General features: G+C 46.1%; 1 protein-coding gene across 9 annotated transcripts in view; it reads right to left on the reverse strand.

The window, feature by feature from the left end:
- Positions 1 to 5,188: 5,188 nt before the first annotated feature.
- Positions 5,189 to 15,958, reverse strand: part of L1CAM (L1 cell adhesion molecule) — a 791,676-nt gene continuing 780,906 nt past the window's right edge. For 8 of the 9 annotated variants that reach the window (XM_069645402.1, XM_069645399.1, XM_069645400.1 and 5 more), the window contains 4 exons: positions 13,951 to 14,082; positions 12,412 to 12,484; positions 12,249 to 12,260; positions 5,189 to 8,698 (listed from right to left, as the gene is read on the reverse strand). In XM_069645402.1, the coding sequence (XP_069501503.1) occupies positions 8,461 to 8,698; positions 12,249 to 12,260; positions 12,412 to 12,484; positions 13,951 to 14,082 (455 nt within the window). In that variant the 3' untranslated portion in view covers positions 5,189 to 8,460. The remainder of the gene's footprint in view (positions 8,699 to 12,248; positions 12,261 to 12,411; positions 12,485 to 13,950; positions 14,083 to 15,958) is intronic. The other variant, XM_069645394.1, reaches the window with a different exon arrangement.

Here is a 15,958-nt window from a genome sequence, read left to right on the forward strand (position 1 = left end):
ATCCTTTTACACTCATGCCCGCTCTCTTCGCCCACAGTTTCAGTTATTTCTTAGCTTCCCTAAACCGTCTTGTGCCTCATCTCGTGTTCAGCCCTTCTTCTTTTTGGCTCCTAAACATTGTAACACTTTACCTCTCGCTATCCGCTCTTCTCCAACCTTGGCTTCTATCCCTTTTGCTTTGAAATCTCACCTGTTATCCTCTTTGTTCTGACCTATTATTGTGCCGTCTCCTTTTTGTGCAGCACTTTGGTGAAAGTACTATACAAATAGAATAAGTACCAATGCAAAATTCTAGTCCATGGGCTCCCAGTCTGTCTTTGGGATCTCAGCTGTGTCAGTTCTAGGTGCTCCTCCATCTACACCTATAGTCTCTTGAGATACATGTTTAAATTTTCCTCTGGACCCCCGTCTTTCTATTATTCTTCATCCAAGGGCTTTGGTGGATGCTGTTAACTTCCGTCTGCACTCCCTGAAATCTATCAAATCATGTGTTTCTGCTGCTAACTTTTGTGCTTCAAGCATTGACTTGGGGAATTCCAGTTTAGTTGTGGCTAGTAGGTGCGACCAGATTTCCTATGCCCTAAAGCAATTACACTGGCTCCATTGGATGCCAGGATCTTGTCCAAGGCCGCCTTTCTGACACATAAGACCACGACCCCCCACCCCCCATTTGTTCCAGTATGTGGCATGTCTGGTGGTTTTTGTCGTTGGGAAAGCCTCCATTTAGAGTTTCTTACATTTTGGCAGACCACCAAACTCAAGAGGTGTTTCTCTGAGGTTGCCATTTCATGCAGGGCTGCTCCACCCCTGTCCTCTCCTGGTCTTTGCCAGAACGCTGACCTCCTAAAATTCAATAACATGTCAAAAACATGGCAATTAATCAAAGTTTGAAGTAATTATTACTGCATACAGTAGCTGAAGTTTTAGGTTTTTTGGAATTGTGCACTGGATTTTAGCATTGGTTGTATTGTATTTAGTCCGTCTGTTTTGTTGTTTGTATTTTTATTATTTGTGTTATTGTTTTGTATACTTTTATTGGGCTCTTATACCCTGTTTACACCTAACTGGAAATAATGACCATTTCATCTGTGCCTCTAACTCAGGAGTAACATCCTACGAAAATACTAAAAGTGAATAAATATACTAAGTGTTATACCGAAGCCAGCGGAAAAAACAGGCTCTCGAGCAATATAATCGCAGGTGAAACAACATGTAGTGACTATCCAGTGAGCGTATCAATAGAGCTCATGTTTGTTATGCGTTGTTTGCTGATCATACCTTGTTTTAGCCGTACCCATCCATTACTGTTCTCTCACCATGCATCTGATTGCAGTAACCTCCCAACATGTCCTATACCATGTGCCCTTGTCATCCATTGCTTTTTGGTTTCATGCAGTCCAGTAACACCAAGGTTGCATAAAGAAAGCACGAGGGCTGGCTCTCACTGTTTTTGTAGAAGGTTGGGAGCCAGGTTTGTAATGTGGAAACCATACTTGTTCATTGGTTAAGAGCTGAGTGTTTTGTGAACTAGAAATGGGTGTACTAGAAGAAATCCTGGCAGTGTGATTCGCAGACTACTAGACGACGGATGTTGTTAAGCCTGCACAGAGTACTGAGACAGCACTTATTGACCTTCAGGCCCATATGCTGCGCACTATGGATAGGCGAAAACCTGGTATGCTGGTCTCACTTGCTGTATCCGCTGCTTTCGATCTGCTTGACCATGACCAGCTACTACGGCCATTGGAACACATAGGTAATTGCACAAGAGAGGCAGTATAATGGATTCAATCATTTCTAACTAATTGAAGGTCATTCACTGAGTCGATGCCTTTTCACATTTAGCGCCCATCAAATGTGGCGTACCGTTAGGCGCCAGTCTGTTTCCTGTGCTATTTAACTTATATCTCAGACGACTCTGCTCCCCCTTGAGGGCCCCAGTGTTTTCTTTACAAACTACGCAGATGATACTCATCTGGTATTGGAGTTGAGTGACGAGCATGAGCAGGACTCCAGCGATCTCCGTGCAGCCTACAACTTTGTGGAGTCATGGATGACCAGAAACTGGATGTGCCTAAATTGCGGTATAACTGAACTGCTAATTTTTGGCTCCTGGCAGGCTCGCGGTAAACTAAGCTCGGATTACAAAAGCTTGCACATCAAAAATCATACCATTTTAGCCCAGGATAAGGTAAAAACACTTGGAATTACACTGGAGTCTTCACTAAGTGCAAAAGCCTTCATGAAGCAAATAAATAAGAGCTGCCAATACCATCTCCGACTGCTCGGAAGGTCATTTGTGAATGAAAAGAAATGCGCTAGTATTGCTAGAGCAACTATTCTCTCAAGACTGGACTATGGAAACACACTATTTGGGACCAATAGCTCCTGCCTGGCAAGATGCCAGGCAATTCAGAACAGTGCAGTAAGAATCATCAAGAAGAAACCAAGGGGTGAACACATTTCGTTCGACAGAAGAGACTTACACTGGCTGACTGCGACGGAACAGATTGCCTTAAAATATATGACCATCATCCACCAATGCCTCTACGGGACAGCTCCAGCTTACCCGAAAGCTCTTATATCCAGAGACCTGCGCCTGGAAACTCTGGGATAGATTACTTGCACAAGCCTCAGACACTCTAATGGGTTGGACAGATCCTTCCCCGTAAGGGCGGCTAAATTATGGAACGCCCTTCCAGTAGCTATTAGACTAGAAGGTAATAGCAGTGCCTTTAGTAAGGCTTTGAAGGCCTCCCTTTTTAAATTATCAGATGGTCTTCAGGAGGAATTAAGCATTCTTGGGTCCATTTCTGACCTGTTAATACTTTTTTGTTTGTACACTGTCTACATGTTGTGCCCTGATGTCTGTGGGCTTCGGTGCTTTATAAATAAATGAATAAATAAATATTAAATAAATAAATAAATAAATAGATGTAGTGTTAGTTATTTTATTAGAACATTATTTTGGTATCCGATGGTAAGGTAAAATGGGGGTAGCAAGTGAGTTGAATGTGGGAGTGTGTATGTATGTGTGAGAGTCCTGTAGGCTGCGTGAGTGAGAAGAGAATGTGTAGACATCATGAGTATATAATGTATTACATCATTTCTATCATGCAATAAACATACTACAAGCTTGGGGTAATGATGGTGCTCATTCGTTAAAGGCTTCATATTTTCATTATATCGTGGGTGGTCAAGAATCGCCAAACTTGAAGAGCCTGCAATCTTCCACCAGTCCAATGCTTTTGACTTCTTCTAAAGCTTGGCTGAAATCCTTCACTGGGAAGAAGCGCATCGCTCTGGTAAACGGTGACGTAAGTCTGAGGAACAGGTTCTCTGAATGAGGAGCCCACACGTTGGTCTGAGGAGCAGGTTCTCCGAGTGAGGAACCCAAATACCAGTGAGAGGAGAAGGTTCTCCGAGGACCCACAGACCAGCTGTATAGTTATCGAACCTGAAATGGATGGTTGCTGGGAACGGGGCACAGGTATTCATCCTGGTCATGGTTAATTGACCTCTCATGTAAACCATGGGAGCGAGATCGCCCACTAATGTGAAGCTATCATTGATTACCATTTTTTTGATGGGGAATATTCAATGAAGCGTGTAAATCTGCAACAGCTGTTTAGTGCTGCACATCTGGCACACTATGCATTCATCTCAGGATAGAAACCTCTGGCTCATGTGTAATCCTTCTCAATACCCAACTGCATCAGTTGCTGCACATCTAATGACTAGCATCCTAAGACACCAATGGGCAGGGCTAGGCTCCTGCACTTAATGCACTAGGTGGGAGCAGCACAGCCAATTGAGACAGGTGCTAAGGCTTAACATAGTGGAGCAGAAAACTGTGCATAATAGACCAGGACAGGCTAACCTGCACAAGGAACTGGGGCAGGCACCCAGGCAAAACACACTACAACAAAAAGTGACTCACAAAAGACTGAAATAGGCACTCATGAATATTGGGCTGAGATAGGCTTCTATCCGCAACAGGCTACCACAGACTGATACAGGTGTCCGTGAACAAGCAACTTGGGACAGAAACATTTGCACAACTGGGCCACACACACTTGCCATCGCACAAAAGATTGCAAGAGGCACTCAAACATAAAGTGGGATGGACTGCCACACGCTCAAGTTGAACAGAGCGAAACAGGTGTCAGCGAACAAGACTAGAACCGAAACAGTCGTGCATTCGTAGCGCAGGACAGGTGCATATGCACAAGCTGGAACCTTCCCCGGGGCACCAGAGCGTGAGATAGATGTCCACACACAGCAGACTGGGACACACCATCAGCAGGGCAGGAGGTGACAATTATTAATCAAGAATGGGGAAGAAAGAAAGACATGAAGAACGTTAGAACGAACAAGTGAACAGAAAAAGGGACTTGAAGAAAAGCTCATGAACACTAAGCAATAGAAATAGAATGTTAGAACGATTGAATAGAAATGGAATGGAAGAAAAGTACATGAATTGAAAAATTAAATAAACAAGTAAAAAAAAACAAAAGTAAAAAGTAAACAAAGAAATTGCCATGGGTAGAGATGGAATGTTCATGGAGGGACGGGCCTACCCAGCAGGGTCCTCTAGAAACTGACTGAGGGGGTCGTGGGTGGAGGGTGCTTAAGAAGCCACACCCAGCACAGAATAATCCTGTGGTGTAGTGGAGAAACGGATCACCTGTAAGATAGCTCCCGGCTTGATGCCAAGAGATCCCAAAGGATGCACGGCTGCATAAGGAATGAGATATCGAAAAATCAGTTTGGGTCTATTTGACATAAACATTTGACCTAATCACATTTGATCGAATTTATTTGACCTTTTTTGGTCTAAAATGTGGGGGGAGACCCCTGCAACCCTCCCACTTCCCCTCAACCTAATCTATACCCTTACCCACGACCCATACATATATTTAATTACATTTGAACGAAAAAAAGGTCAACAAAATTCGATCAACTGTTTTAGGTCAAATGTTTTAAGGTCAATTATGCTAAAACCGAAAAATCAGAAGATTCACTTACAATCTGGGATCTGCGTCAGTCGTTAACGGGAGGGACAACTCTGTCACATGCCACAGCCCCTTGTCCGACATGTGGCGGAGTCACAGATCTTTCTGCATGCAAGTCTAGGCAGACACTTTGCCAAAGAGAGAGACAGACAGACAGGCCCACACTGCGCGGGTTCGCTTCCTGGAGATATACTGTATTTCGGCTTTTCTTTATTGATACCAAGCTATAGACGAGGATCTACACATTCCGGACACTGATCGGCGCCCGGCAATTACAAACTCCAAAAACACAATCTTATTTAGAGTTGGAAAAAAGCACAGCAGAGGCCTCCTGAGTGCAGGCCGCATTTCTTTTGTTGTTTGATTTTATACAATGTTTTCATTCTTCTTTTATTTAATTTTTGTATTTTTTATTTGAATTTACACAAGAAACTGTTTGGGCTGCATGAGGGGTCGTGGGTGAGAAGGGTGAAGACACTGCAATACAACCCCTTTATGTACATCGAAGGTGGGGTGAGGATGGATAACCCAGCCCAAACACCAAGGCTACCCAGTGAGGTTAACATGAAGCAGGGGGAGAACAGAAATCTGGCGTTCACCCCACCAACAACATTTCCCACAATGCATCACGATGGGAGTGATCTCCAATCACTCTCAACTCTCCCCTCGGCTGATATCCTCTGAAGACAAGGCAATTTCGGACATTAAGACAGCTGTAGTTGTTTTTATCTCGACAATGCTACATCGGAGGCTTCTGTGACAGCCCCAACTCTCTGGTCTGAAGCGCCTGCCCAACACCCCAAAGTACAGGCAATCACTGATCGCATGTGTGTGCACAGACAGGTAAAAAGGGACGCGACCATAGTGGTCCACTCGACAACCCTGCACCGTTCCCTCTAAAAGGAGAGCATTGACTCCTACCTGAATTCTTCAGTGCCACAGTAGCGTGCCCAAGCACACAGTGTGCGTGGGTGTTCCTGTGCGCGCACACAGGTGTGAACTGTGCATTTGTTTCCGTTTGATCTATGTGTGTATGATTTGTGTGTGCTTGAGTCCTTAGTGGTGAAAGATGTGCCTCTCTGTGTGATAGGTGTAAGATCTGTATGTGTGTGAATGTTCATAGTATTTTTTTGTGATGTGTACGCACTGCATGTGTTGGTGTCAGCGATAGATGTGATCTGTGAGTAGAGTGTTTGTGAATGTGGGTCCTGTCTGTGTTCTCTGAATGTATAGGATCTGTGTGCATGTGATTTGTGTGTGCCTGATCTATATCTCCATCTACATACGCGTACGTACACACACACACACATATATATGTAGGAAAGTTCATTTGAGCCAAGTCACACATTCCACAACGCCATCTAGTGGCCATCGCTGGAAGTTCACCTCCAGTTCTGAAACACAACAGCAAGGCATTGTGGGTACGCAACTTAACTCAAATGCAAACCTTTTTCCACAGTCTGTCTTGGGTTGATAAATCTATCTATAAAATAGCACTTCCCCATAGACAAAGACAATTTCCTGGAGAAAAAGGTTTGCATTTGAGTTAACATGCATACCCACAATGCCTTGCTCTTGTGGTTCAGAACTGGAAGTGAACTTCCAGCAATGGCAACTAGGTGGTGTTGTGGAATGTGTGACTTGGCTCAAATGAACTTTCCTACTTTCACATTGCAGGTGAAAGTTTTTTTTTTCCAAACCTTTTTAAACCCACCATAACTTTCTTGGCGTTGTATGTATACACACAAACACACTATGCTGTCCTAGGACCTACCTTAACTTGAATGGTCCCTTCGGCTTGCTGTGCACAGGCAGCATGTTTACTCACACTCCCCAAGGACAATGCCACAATTTACACCTCTCTGAAGGCGACACAGAGTTTCAACCCAGAATGGCCCCTCACTAGAGACCAGTAAATTGGCATAAAGGTTGTGAGTGCCTTCCCCATCCCACTTACAGTTTAGCAGCCATGCCATGCCATGCCCTCTGAGTGAAGGAACTCACTGTATTTGGTACACTAGAAGCATACGGAGTCGGTGCACTCCAGCACCTCCCACCACCGGAGCACAGGCCATGATCGAGGAGAAGAGCTGCAGGGTAGCTTTGAGCAGAGAGCTGGTGAGAATGGAACAGGGTCAGGGGAATGGAAACGTAGCTCTGCTTGAGACATGCTCTGCAGAGGCCCAGAAGAAGGGCACTGATCCTCGAAACACAGGCACCCACTCTTTGCTGCCCCTTGCAAGGGCTAGGCTGCTCATGTAGTCAGATTTGCAGAGGGGACGACCTCTTGTCGTCCATATGTGTATCCCAGCCTGTGTTTCTGTGTGCAGGTGAACGTTTGTCTGTGTTTGTGATGATGAATTTCCGGGTGGATACCAGCAAGCGCAGGCGGGTGTTTATGGATGTGTACATTCGGGTGCCTGGTATCCCAGGAGAATTGAGGACATATTAATTTGTCAGCAGTTAAAAAACAATCAATCATAATTCTGTGCAACTTGTTCGACAAAATCTGCACCACAAACAGCTACATGTTACACATGTGTTCTGGGGGTTCCGTTGAAAATGAGACCCCTTGGGTGATGTCTCAAACAGTGGGTGCAGTCCTTGCCAGGGGGAGATCTGAATGTCCCAATCCGCTTTGGATCTGTCCTCCGGCTGGGTTCGTACAGTGGGGGTGGAGGGCTCACACTGGCCCCATGCTGTGAACCGCGGTGCACTGCGATTGGCAGGTGGATTATTTGGGAAAAGTACAAGTTCACCATGAGGCCAAAACCTTCCGCCAAACAACAAACATACTTAACTCATTTGACAACGACTACAGTAAAAAAATAAAGATAAATCATAACCGTAAAAAAGAAATACATTTTTTAGTGTTTTTTCTTCTTCCTGTTTTTGGCAAGTTGTACGTGGAATGTGTCTCATTGATAGGGTTCCAGAACCGGAAGCAGCAGAGGCGGCCATGATGTCGTCCACCAACAGCGTGGAGGAATCTGACAACGAGGCTTCTTGGGTCCGCTGAGCAGCAGTAGCGGGGCGTGGCGTGAGACAGACAAGGTCTAGGTTGCAGGGTGCTTTTTTTTAATGTTTTTCAACTTTTTTAAAGTTTGTTTACTTTTTCATTTCTTAAATAAATGTGAACACTGTTGCCCTCCCACCCTGCCCCAAGCCCTGAGCAGGAGAACTTGGCCATTCTGCTTGACTCAATGTCTCCTTTTCCATTTCTCGTTCTCCTTGCTCAGGTTGAAAGATGCTTTTTTTTGTAGGTTCAAAGGAAAAAAAGACCAAAGTGATTGGTCACAAAAGCAAATAATATCTTCGCTTTCCATGCTACCCTTCCTCTTGGACTTCGGTACCCCATCCCTCTTTTCTCTCTCCTCTCTCTCTCTCTCTCTCTCTCTCTCTCTCTCTCTCGCTTTCTCACTTCTGCACTACCCCAGAGGTGCCTTCACTCCAATGCCACAACAGGGTTGACGGGCGAGGTGGCACCAGAGCTGTCGTGTCCCACAGCAGGCTCTTTCTCATCCTTCTTGCCGCTGTATTGACCGATGAAGGAGCCATCCTCGTTAAACTGGACATCGACGCTGCCACCGTAGTCGGCCAGACTGTCATCGCTTCCCAATGGCTTGATGAGTTCGCCATTCAGGGATGGCTGGCTGCTGGTGAACGGCTTCTCTTCGTTGTCGCTATACAGTAGAGGAGAAAGCAAACTGTGAGTATGCAAGAGAGCCCGAGAGCCGAGCAAAGGGTCCCATTGCTGGATTGGAATAATCATGCATAAGGGGTGGGCTACATGACCACTAACTGCACCCTAGACCTCAGGGGCTTTCCGAGGCATTGGCATTTCAGGATGCCGCACCATTTCTCAATAGTCAGGGTCTAAAACCTGCAGCTCTCCAGATTTTTTGCAATGGAACTTTATGCTGACTAGGGTTGATGGGAGTTGTAGTCCAAGACATCTGGAGAGCCAAATGGTGCAGACTCCTGCTGCATGGGCTGCTCCAAATCAGAGATACCAGAAACCAGTGTGTCTAAGCGAGACGAAGATGTGTCAACTGCGATCCTCTACCAATGGAAACCGCATGCAAGACGAGGCTTCAGAAAAGAACGCAGCAGAAACAGCATGCAATGTGCAGTCACATGCGGGTGGAAGATCGGCAGTGGTTACAAGAACTCAGAAAAATGGCATGAAAAGTCAAAATCATAGCCAACGTTAATAGTGAAGTAAATGGCACGGGCCCACACTGGCAGGAGAAGGCCAACACATCTAAGCAAGAGATTTTCAGTGTCAATGTTGCATTCCCAAAAAAGCTTAAAGCGATCCTGTGAAAAAGCCCCACCACCCCCACGCCCAACGTGGTGCACACAGCTCAAATATGCATGCTGGTCCTTCCTGTGAAGGGCTTGGAGACCAGACATGTGGCAGCTGCCGCCACTGCAGAAGCGTCATGAGTTCACTGTTATCCCATGGTTTGCACAATAAGTGGAAGGGATGGGTGTCCAGCCAGGGTTACTCAGAGAGCAAGAGGCTGCTCATGGCTACTAGTGGTCCAGAGGGGGGCACATAGATCTGCCTGCGGGGCAGCGGAGGATTGCATCATAGGCTAGCATGAAGTATAGAGGAGGCAATGGACTCATCTGAGGTCGCGCACAGTCAGCAAGAGGACCAAGGTTGCGCCATGCTACATGGACGGGATGAGCCTTGGCTGAGGTCTCAGAAAGAGCTGGTGAGCCTGATGAAGCACAGGGAGTGTGCGCAACTTGCAGGAGCTGGGGTTAGCTTGGCTGTGCTAGTAGTCAGGAGTTCAGATGGTTTATGCTAGGGTAGAAGGAGAAGATGCAATTGGCCTGGGGTCACACATTGTGTCCTGGTAGAACCAGCATTTGAATGACGGAACAGGAGCGGAAAGCACCTCTCCTGATGTGGCACAGAGGATTGTGCAGATGCATTTGAATGGAAAGGGCTCTGCTTAGACAGACGCCGGGATTGGAAGGACCTGTGTAATATCAGCCCAAGACCCCGTGATGACAATGCGCGTGGAGTCATTCCTAGCACAACCTTCTCATGGACGACATGCACCACCATAAGCAGGACCCTGCCCTACGGACATTATGAGTCAGCAACTCTTCCAAAGGGCTGTGAGGAGTATTGCCTGAACCACCATGCAGTGTGGGGAGGAATAGTCAGGGCCCAGCCCCATGTGAATTCAAGAGCCAGTCATGCGACGTTCTAAAGAAAAACAAGCAGCCGGGAGCGGGCGGGGATAGGTGGCACACTGCCAGGCCAGCAGCAACAAGGTATTGAGGGTTGCCATGCCAGTGTGCCCATGAAGCTTGCAGCCCGGCAAAACCAGAGAGAGCTGCCGGTGCTCGGCACGTTACCTAATTCTAAGGAAAGAACTGCTGTGGGTGGGGAAGAAACAGGAGACAAGTAACAGGATGGTCACTCACGATCCACATGTACAATACACCCCCTGTAGTCCCCCGCCACCCTGGACCTCCCTGGATTCCTTTTCCTCCCCAGCGAAATGAGAGCCCACAAACTCAACCTCGAAAACTGATGTGGGTGCTCTGCCAGATGGAACATGGTGCCCTGAGTAGGAAGAAGAGTAGGTCTGGCGTGTGATGGGCTGGGTGGAAACTTGGAGCTTCTTGGAGAGTCTGATGCTTCTGAGAGGATGATGGGCTAGGCAGGGTCAGGCAGGACAGGCAGGTCAGGCAAGGTCAGGCAGGTTCAGGCACTGTCAGACATTCGTCTGATTATATGAATGCAATAATCTTGCCCTACTGTCCTGCCTGACTGGCTTTGTCCAGCTAGGCCATTCTTTCAGAGGCACCAACCTGCCAGCCAGGGCCATATCACCACACAGGGCACTGCACCTCTACGGAACAATCCCATTACTGAATTGGAAGCAGTGCTCTCTGCGGGCACTGGAATCTTCTTCTGCTGAGAATGTGAGCTGAGATTGAGGACGGGTCAGTGATGGCAAGGCTGCAAGTGGACCATCCTGGTGCCAAGGTGGGGCTCCTAATGGAAGCCACAGGTATTGCTCCCAAAATGAGATGACTTCATCATGAACTGGGGCAGGACTACCTTGCTGTTGTGTCCGATAGCCTAGCTATGCCCCCCTGCCACATGCTGTGTTCCCTGGCCTGCTTGGTAACCGGACACACATATTTCTCCTGCAAAGTCTGAGAAGTAGATGGCGCAGGCTATAGATTAGGCACAGCTTTTGAGATACAACGAGGACCATCTAGACGAGCTCACTTGCCATTCTCACTGCCTACTTTAGTACCGCTGTTTTCACATGGCGGCCATCTTTACTATGGGTGCAATGCATGAATGCAGATCTGGGCTTGCAGCTCAGCACAGCTTTGGTGGGGCTTGCTTGTGTACAACATCTGGGATCAAAGCAGCTTGTTTTGTAGTTGCAATGGGAAGGGTATTTAATCAGTAACAAACCACCCTAAGGATCCTGTTGTAGCATGTTGTTAATCGGCTCTCTCTAGCAGCTGCTGATGGGTGACATTGCTGACACAATGGTGCCGGCTTCCACACTTCACAGTGGTGTCGTCTCAATAGGAACTCTAATGGAAACTAGCAGCTGCCTTTCCCAAGTTCTCTCTGGTGGCACCGCTTTCCTGTCATTGTACAAGGTAGATGCCCGGTTCCCCTCACCCCCAGTCCCCAAGTTAAACCAATGCAACTGGACACCATGTGTCAGGGGTATCAGGTAACAATCTCCCCATACATAATGTCGCCGGGACAAGCTATTGGTGACATTATATATGGCAACATTATGTATGGGGATGGGTTGCGGGGATGTCGCCTGCTCCCAATTAAAAGCGGGGGTGGTTGGGGTGTCCCCCTCATGTTCAATGTAATAATGTCTCAGCAAAAACCGGCAACTTTTTTGTCAGGGGAAAATTTTGCGGAGACATTATTCCATGGGACCGTGTCAGGTACTGCGTTTGTTGTGGCTACCAGATTGAGAGAACAGCAATCATAACTCAGGGGCAAGGAGATGCTGTGCACGCTACACCTCACAGCAACACCCATGCCACTTAGCATCACACCTGGCACATGGCTCTTATAATGGCATTGATGATGCAGGTGGGTGAACGTAGGAGACCCAGCGGGCTAATGTTATTGGCTGAACAGTGGGCGCTAACATGCCACAGACACATCACCACACAGAGAAGCATTACAGAGAGCGCGGATGGGAGTAGCCTTACCTTTCCAGAGATCTGAGCGAAAGCGTGAGAAAGAGTAAGGAAAGGGAATGTTAGTAGTCAGCAAAGAGGACCAAGACACATGATGTACGACAAAATAGTCCCAGGACCAGAGGCTCGTAAAAAGGGTATGCCCTCCCCCCCCACACTCCAGCGGTCTACCTACCTGTACTCCCCGAATGTCTCATCCTTCATGGGCCGAGCCTCAGAATCCACTTGGGTGTCTTCCTTGTCCTTCACTGCAGGAATATAGAAAAAAGGGGGAAAAGATGAGCTGGGGTAAAGGTAACATATCCGAGAAAGCTGGTTTATTGACGACGAGGTAGGAGTGCACACTGCAAATATCCCCTGAGTCACAGTGCCCTAAACATTGCAGCCATTTCAAAGCACCCAACCGGTGGCAGGAGAGCTACTCATCCTGAATATTTACTCAAGCAGGTCCTTCTCTGTGAGACGTGTTACTTCCTGCGGGTTCATTCGTCCTATTCCCTCTTTCTCTCTTGGTGACGGAAGCCACTGACACCTTCCCCCAGCTGCCGCCTGTCCATTTGGACTTCCCCGGCACTGGGTGAGGAAGGCAAGTTTATATTTATTTAGGAACAAAGGTTATGAGTTGCAAAGTCCTTTGCTGGACGCAGATGCCATGTTGGTCAATCTTTGAGGACGGGCTATTTTACTCGCTTGATCACGGCATCCAATGAAGGTGGTCTAATGATCCTTTTTGTTACTTGCAGATAACATATATCACGGTGGCCCAACCCGGTCTCTGAGACTTTGCATATATTTTTGACAGATATCATGGACCACTACATCCCCCTTGGGCCCCAAGTGCTCCCCTTTCTTACTGACTGAAATCACAGTGATATGAATTAACTTCTGTGGAAGACCGGCTAACCGCTGGTCTACGCCACAATGTCAAGTGTGTAGGGTTGTTCAGTATCCTCTGATTTTGAGGATGAAAGAAAAGGCTCTTTGTTCACTTTGTCTATTGATCGCACCATCAGGTAAAAACTTGGATATGTTCACTAAATAATGCAGGACATCAACTCACAAATACTCCTTGTAATGGGCGGATCACTTAAAAGACTTGCCACTTTGCCCTCTGACCCCTTCCCAAGACAACACCTCTATTTGAACCTGTGAGGCCCATCATTTCTGGAAATTGACTGGTCTCCGTTTGCTTAACAGAAATACATAAGAAGGACATAACGCTTATGTTTTTGGGGGAACTGCAATTCTTGCTTGTTGGCTTGCTTTGTCTGCTTTTTAGCAATGTTTGGTGTTTGTATTAGACAAAGGAGTTCTACAATGTTATCCCACTTATTGATTTCAAATCTTCACTACCCAAAGCGAGCAGCAATAACGCCTGGAATAGTTTTTTTTTTGCATTTATGAATAATCTATTACCTAAAGCTGGAAACAAATTATTTTTTAAGTAAGAACGTACATATTTCATATTTCCATTAATCTCATTGTTTCTTTCTGTCGCTTAATGCACAACGTAGCATTTACAATGCTCTAACCTAAACGAACAGCAGAGTGAAAAGTGCAGAGACAAAGGACAACAGCAGGAACTCTGTGCCATTCATGTGGGACGAGCACCAGATCACACCCCAAACCTGTTGGTGGAAAGGCCCTTTCACCAGAGGACAACAGGATTCTAGCACAACATACTATCAGATGTGGCTATGCTGGCTGTACTCACCTGAGTACTTGCCTCCCTTGCTGCGTTTGATGAAGCAGAGGATGAGCAGGATCAGAAGCAGCAGAACAATAGCACTTATAAGGCCAATAAACCACCCTTCTGTGGCAAAGCCTCCCGGCTTCCTTACAGGGTCTGCAGAGGAAGGAATGGTGGTAAGTAATGGCCAGGAAAGAAATCACCATAGCAACATGTGCCACAGATACTCTCATGCTGGGAAATCACAATGTGATCATGAAATCCACGTTTCATTAATTCAGAACAAATGTAAACCATATCAGTCTGTGCTTGTCCGTCCCATTTAACCCAACTCTCTAAGCCCTACCCAATACTCAATCCACCCTACCTGAACCAACCAATGTTACCTAAGACAACCCGCATCAAACAAACCCTTTCTAAATCGAACCACAGCAGCTGGGTTTGTACTGGTCAATCCTAAGTTCCTAACCAACTTAAACCAAGTAAAATCATCCCAAGTAAACTTAACTGAACCCTAGAGGAGAAAGCCAGGTCAAATCAACACAACAATGTAAAATCAACATACAGTGCTTGTTAGGCCTAACCATTGCATGCAGACATCACCTGAGATAAACAAAACAACTTGTAATAACTCAATCCAAACCAACCAACCAACGGCATCACACACCACTTTGGCACAGATGCTTCAATGCAACCACACTCACATACAGTCAATTCCAACCCAAGCTGAGACACCTCTAGTCAAGCCAGCAAATTGCAATTCAAGTATCAGCAGCAGCCTAGTACATGACGACTGACAGAAGAAAAGACAACTTTCCCAAATCAATGTAACCCATACTAACATGCGATAACAAATGTGAAAGCAATGAATAAAATACATGCCATATTCCTCAAGTCTGTGCTTTTTTAACCTGATCATACAACTGAAAGTTTATAGACTCCAGCCCGGCCTGAACTGACCAACTGAACTTGAGACAGGTGGAACAACCAGTTGTAACTGAAGTTCCAACCTTACTTGCCAATTCTCTACAACCTAACCCTAGGCAATCCATTGTAAATGACTGTTAATTTTAATGATCCTAACATTAACCAACCCTAACAGACCCAACCTAAGTCAAATGTGATCCATCATTAGCAGAGAGGGTCTGACTAGTTCAAACTGAGATAACCAGGGTCACTTCAACCTACATCAACTCAATTCCATCCAACAAGATCCGACTAATCCAAGCCAACCAAATCCCCTCGAGCAAGCCAAAGCCAATCACACATGGACCAAGCCTCTCAACCCATCCACGTCAACTAAATAGGAGTAAACCCCCAAACTGCCAGAAATAAACCAACCCAAGTGAAGACAAGTCAATACAACTCATGTCATGTGAAATAAAGCACACACCACCTCTAGCTAGCTGACTAGTTTAACCCGCTGCCAAACCAACCAAGACTTGCCTATCCATTCTGGCCAAATCAGATTAGCCTAGCTCAATTTAGCCTACATCATCAGTCATTAATTTAAGTAACTCATCATGCCAGTGCAAGTAAATCCATGACCAGCTAAATTAACGTCTGTGCAACCTGTGCTGAATCAACCAACCTAACAAAATACAACTCACCTATTTATTTCAAATGTAAGCCTGTGGATCATAGTGCCTGGTCTTGCAGATCCGTCCAACCAGTGACACAATCCAAATCAAGCCAAACTCAATCTAACCAAAGCCAAGTAAAGCCAATCCACCTCTATCAAAAACAACCCAACATCAGCGGACACAAGTTGATCTGTTAGATGTCAACACAATCCAACGTCAGAAAAATCAAAAACAACTCAAGGCAGATTTCTACCGTCAAAGCCAAAGCACAATATGAACATAGTCAACCTCAACTCAGAGTCACTCTGATATTCAGACCAAGCCACCTTCAACTAACCAAATGAACCTTAGTCAAAGGAATTTCAATTCAACAACACTGAGGTGAATGGCAGAAAATCTGAGAAAACAAAACAACTTGGGCGACAATTTAAGATAGTGTCAGCCCATAT

This window comes from Ambystoma mexicanum, chromosome 2p (genome assembly GCF_040938575.1).
Source record: "Ambystoma mexicanum isolate Mex_15411 chromosome 2p, UKY_AmexF1_1, whole genome shotgun sequence".
NCBI classification, from domain to species: Eukaryota; Metazoa; Chordata; class Amphibia; order Caudata; family Ambystomatidae; genus Ambystoma; species Ambystoma mexicanum.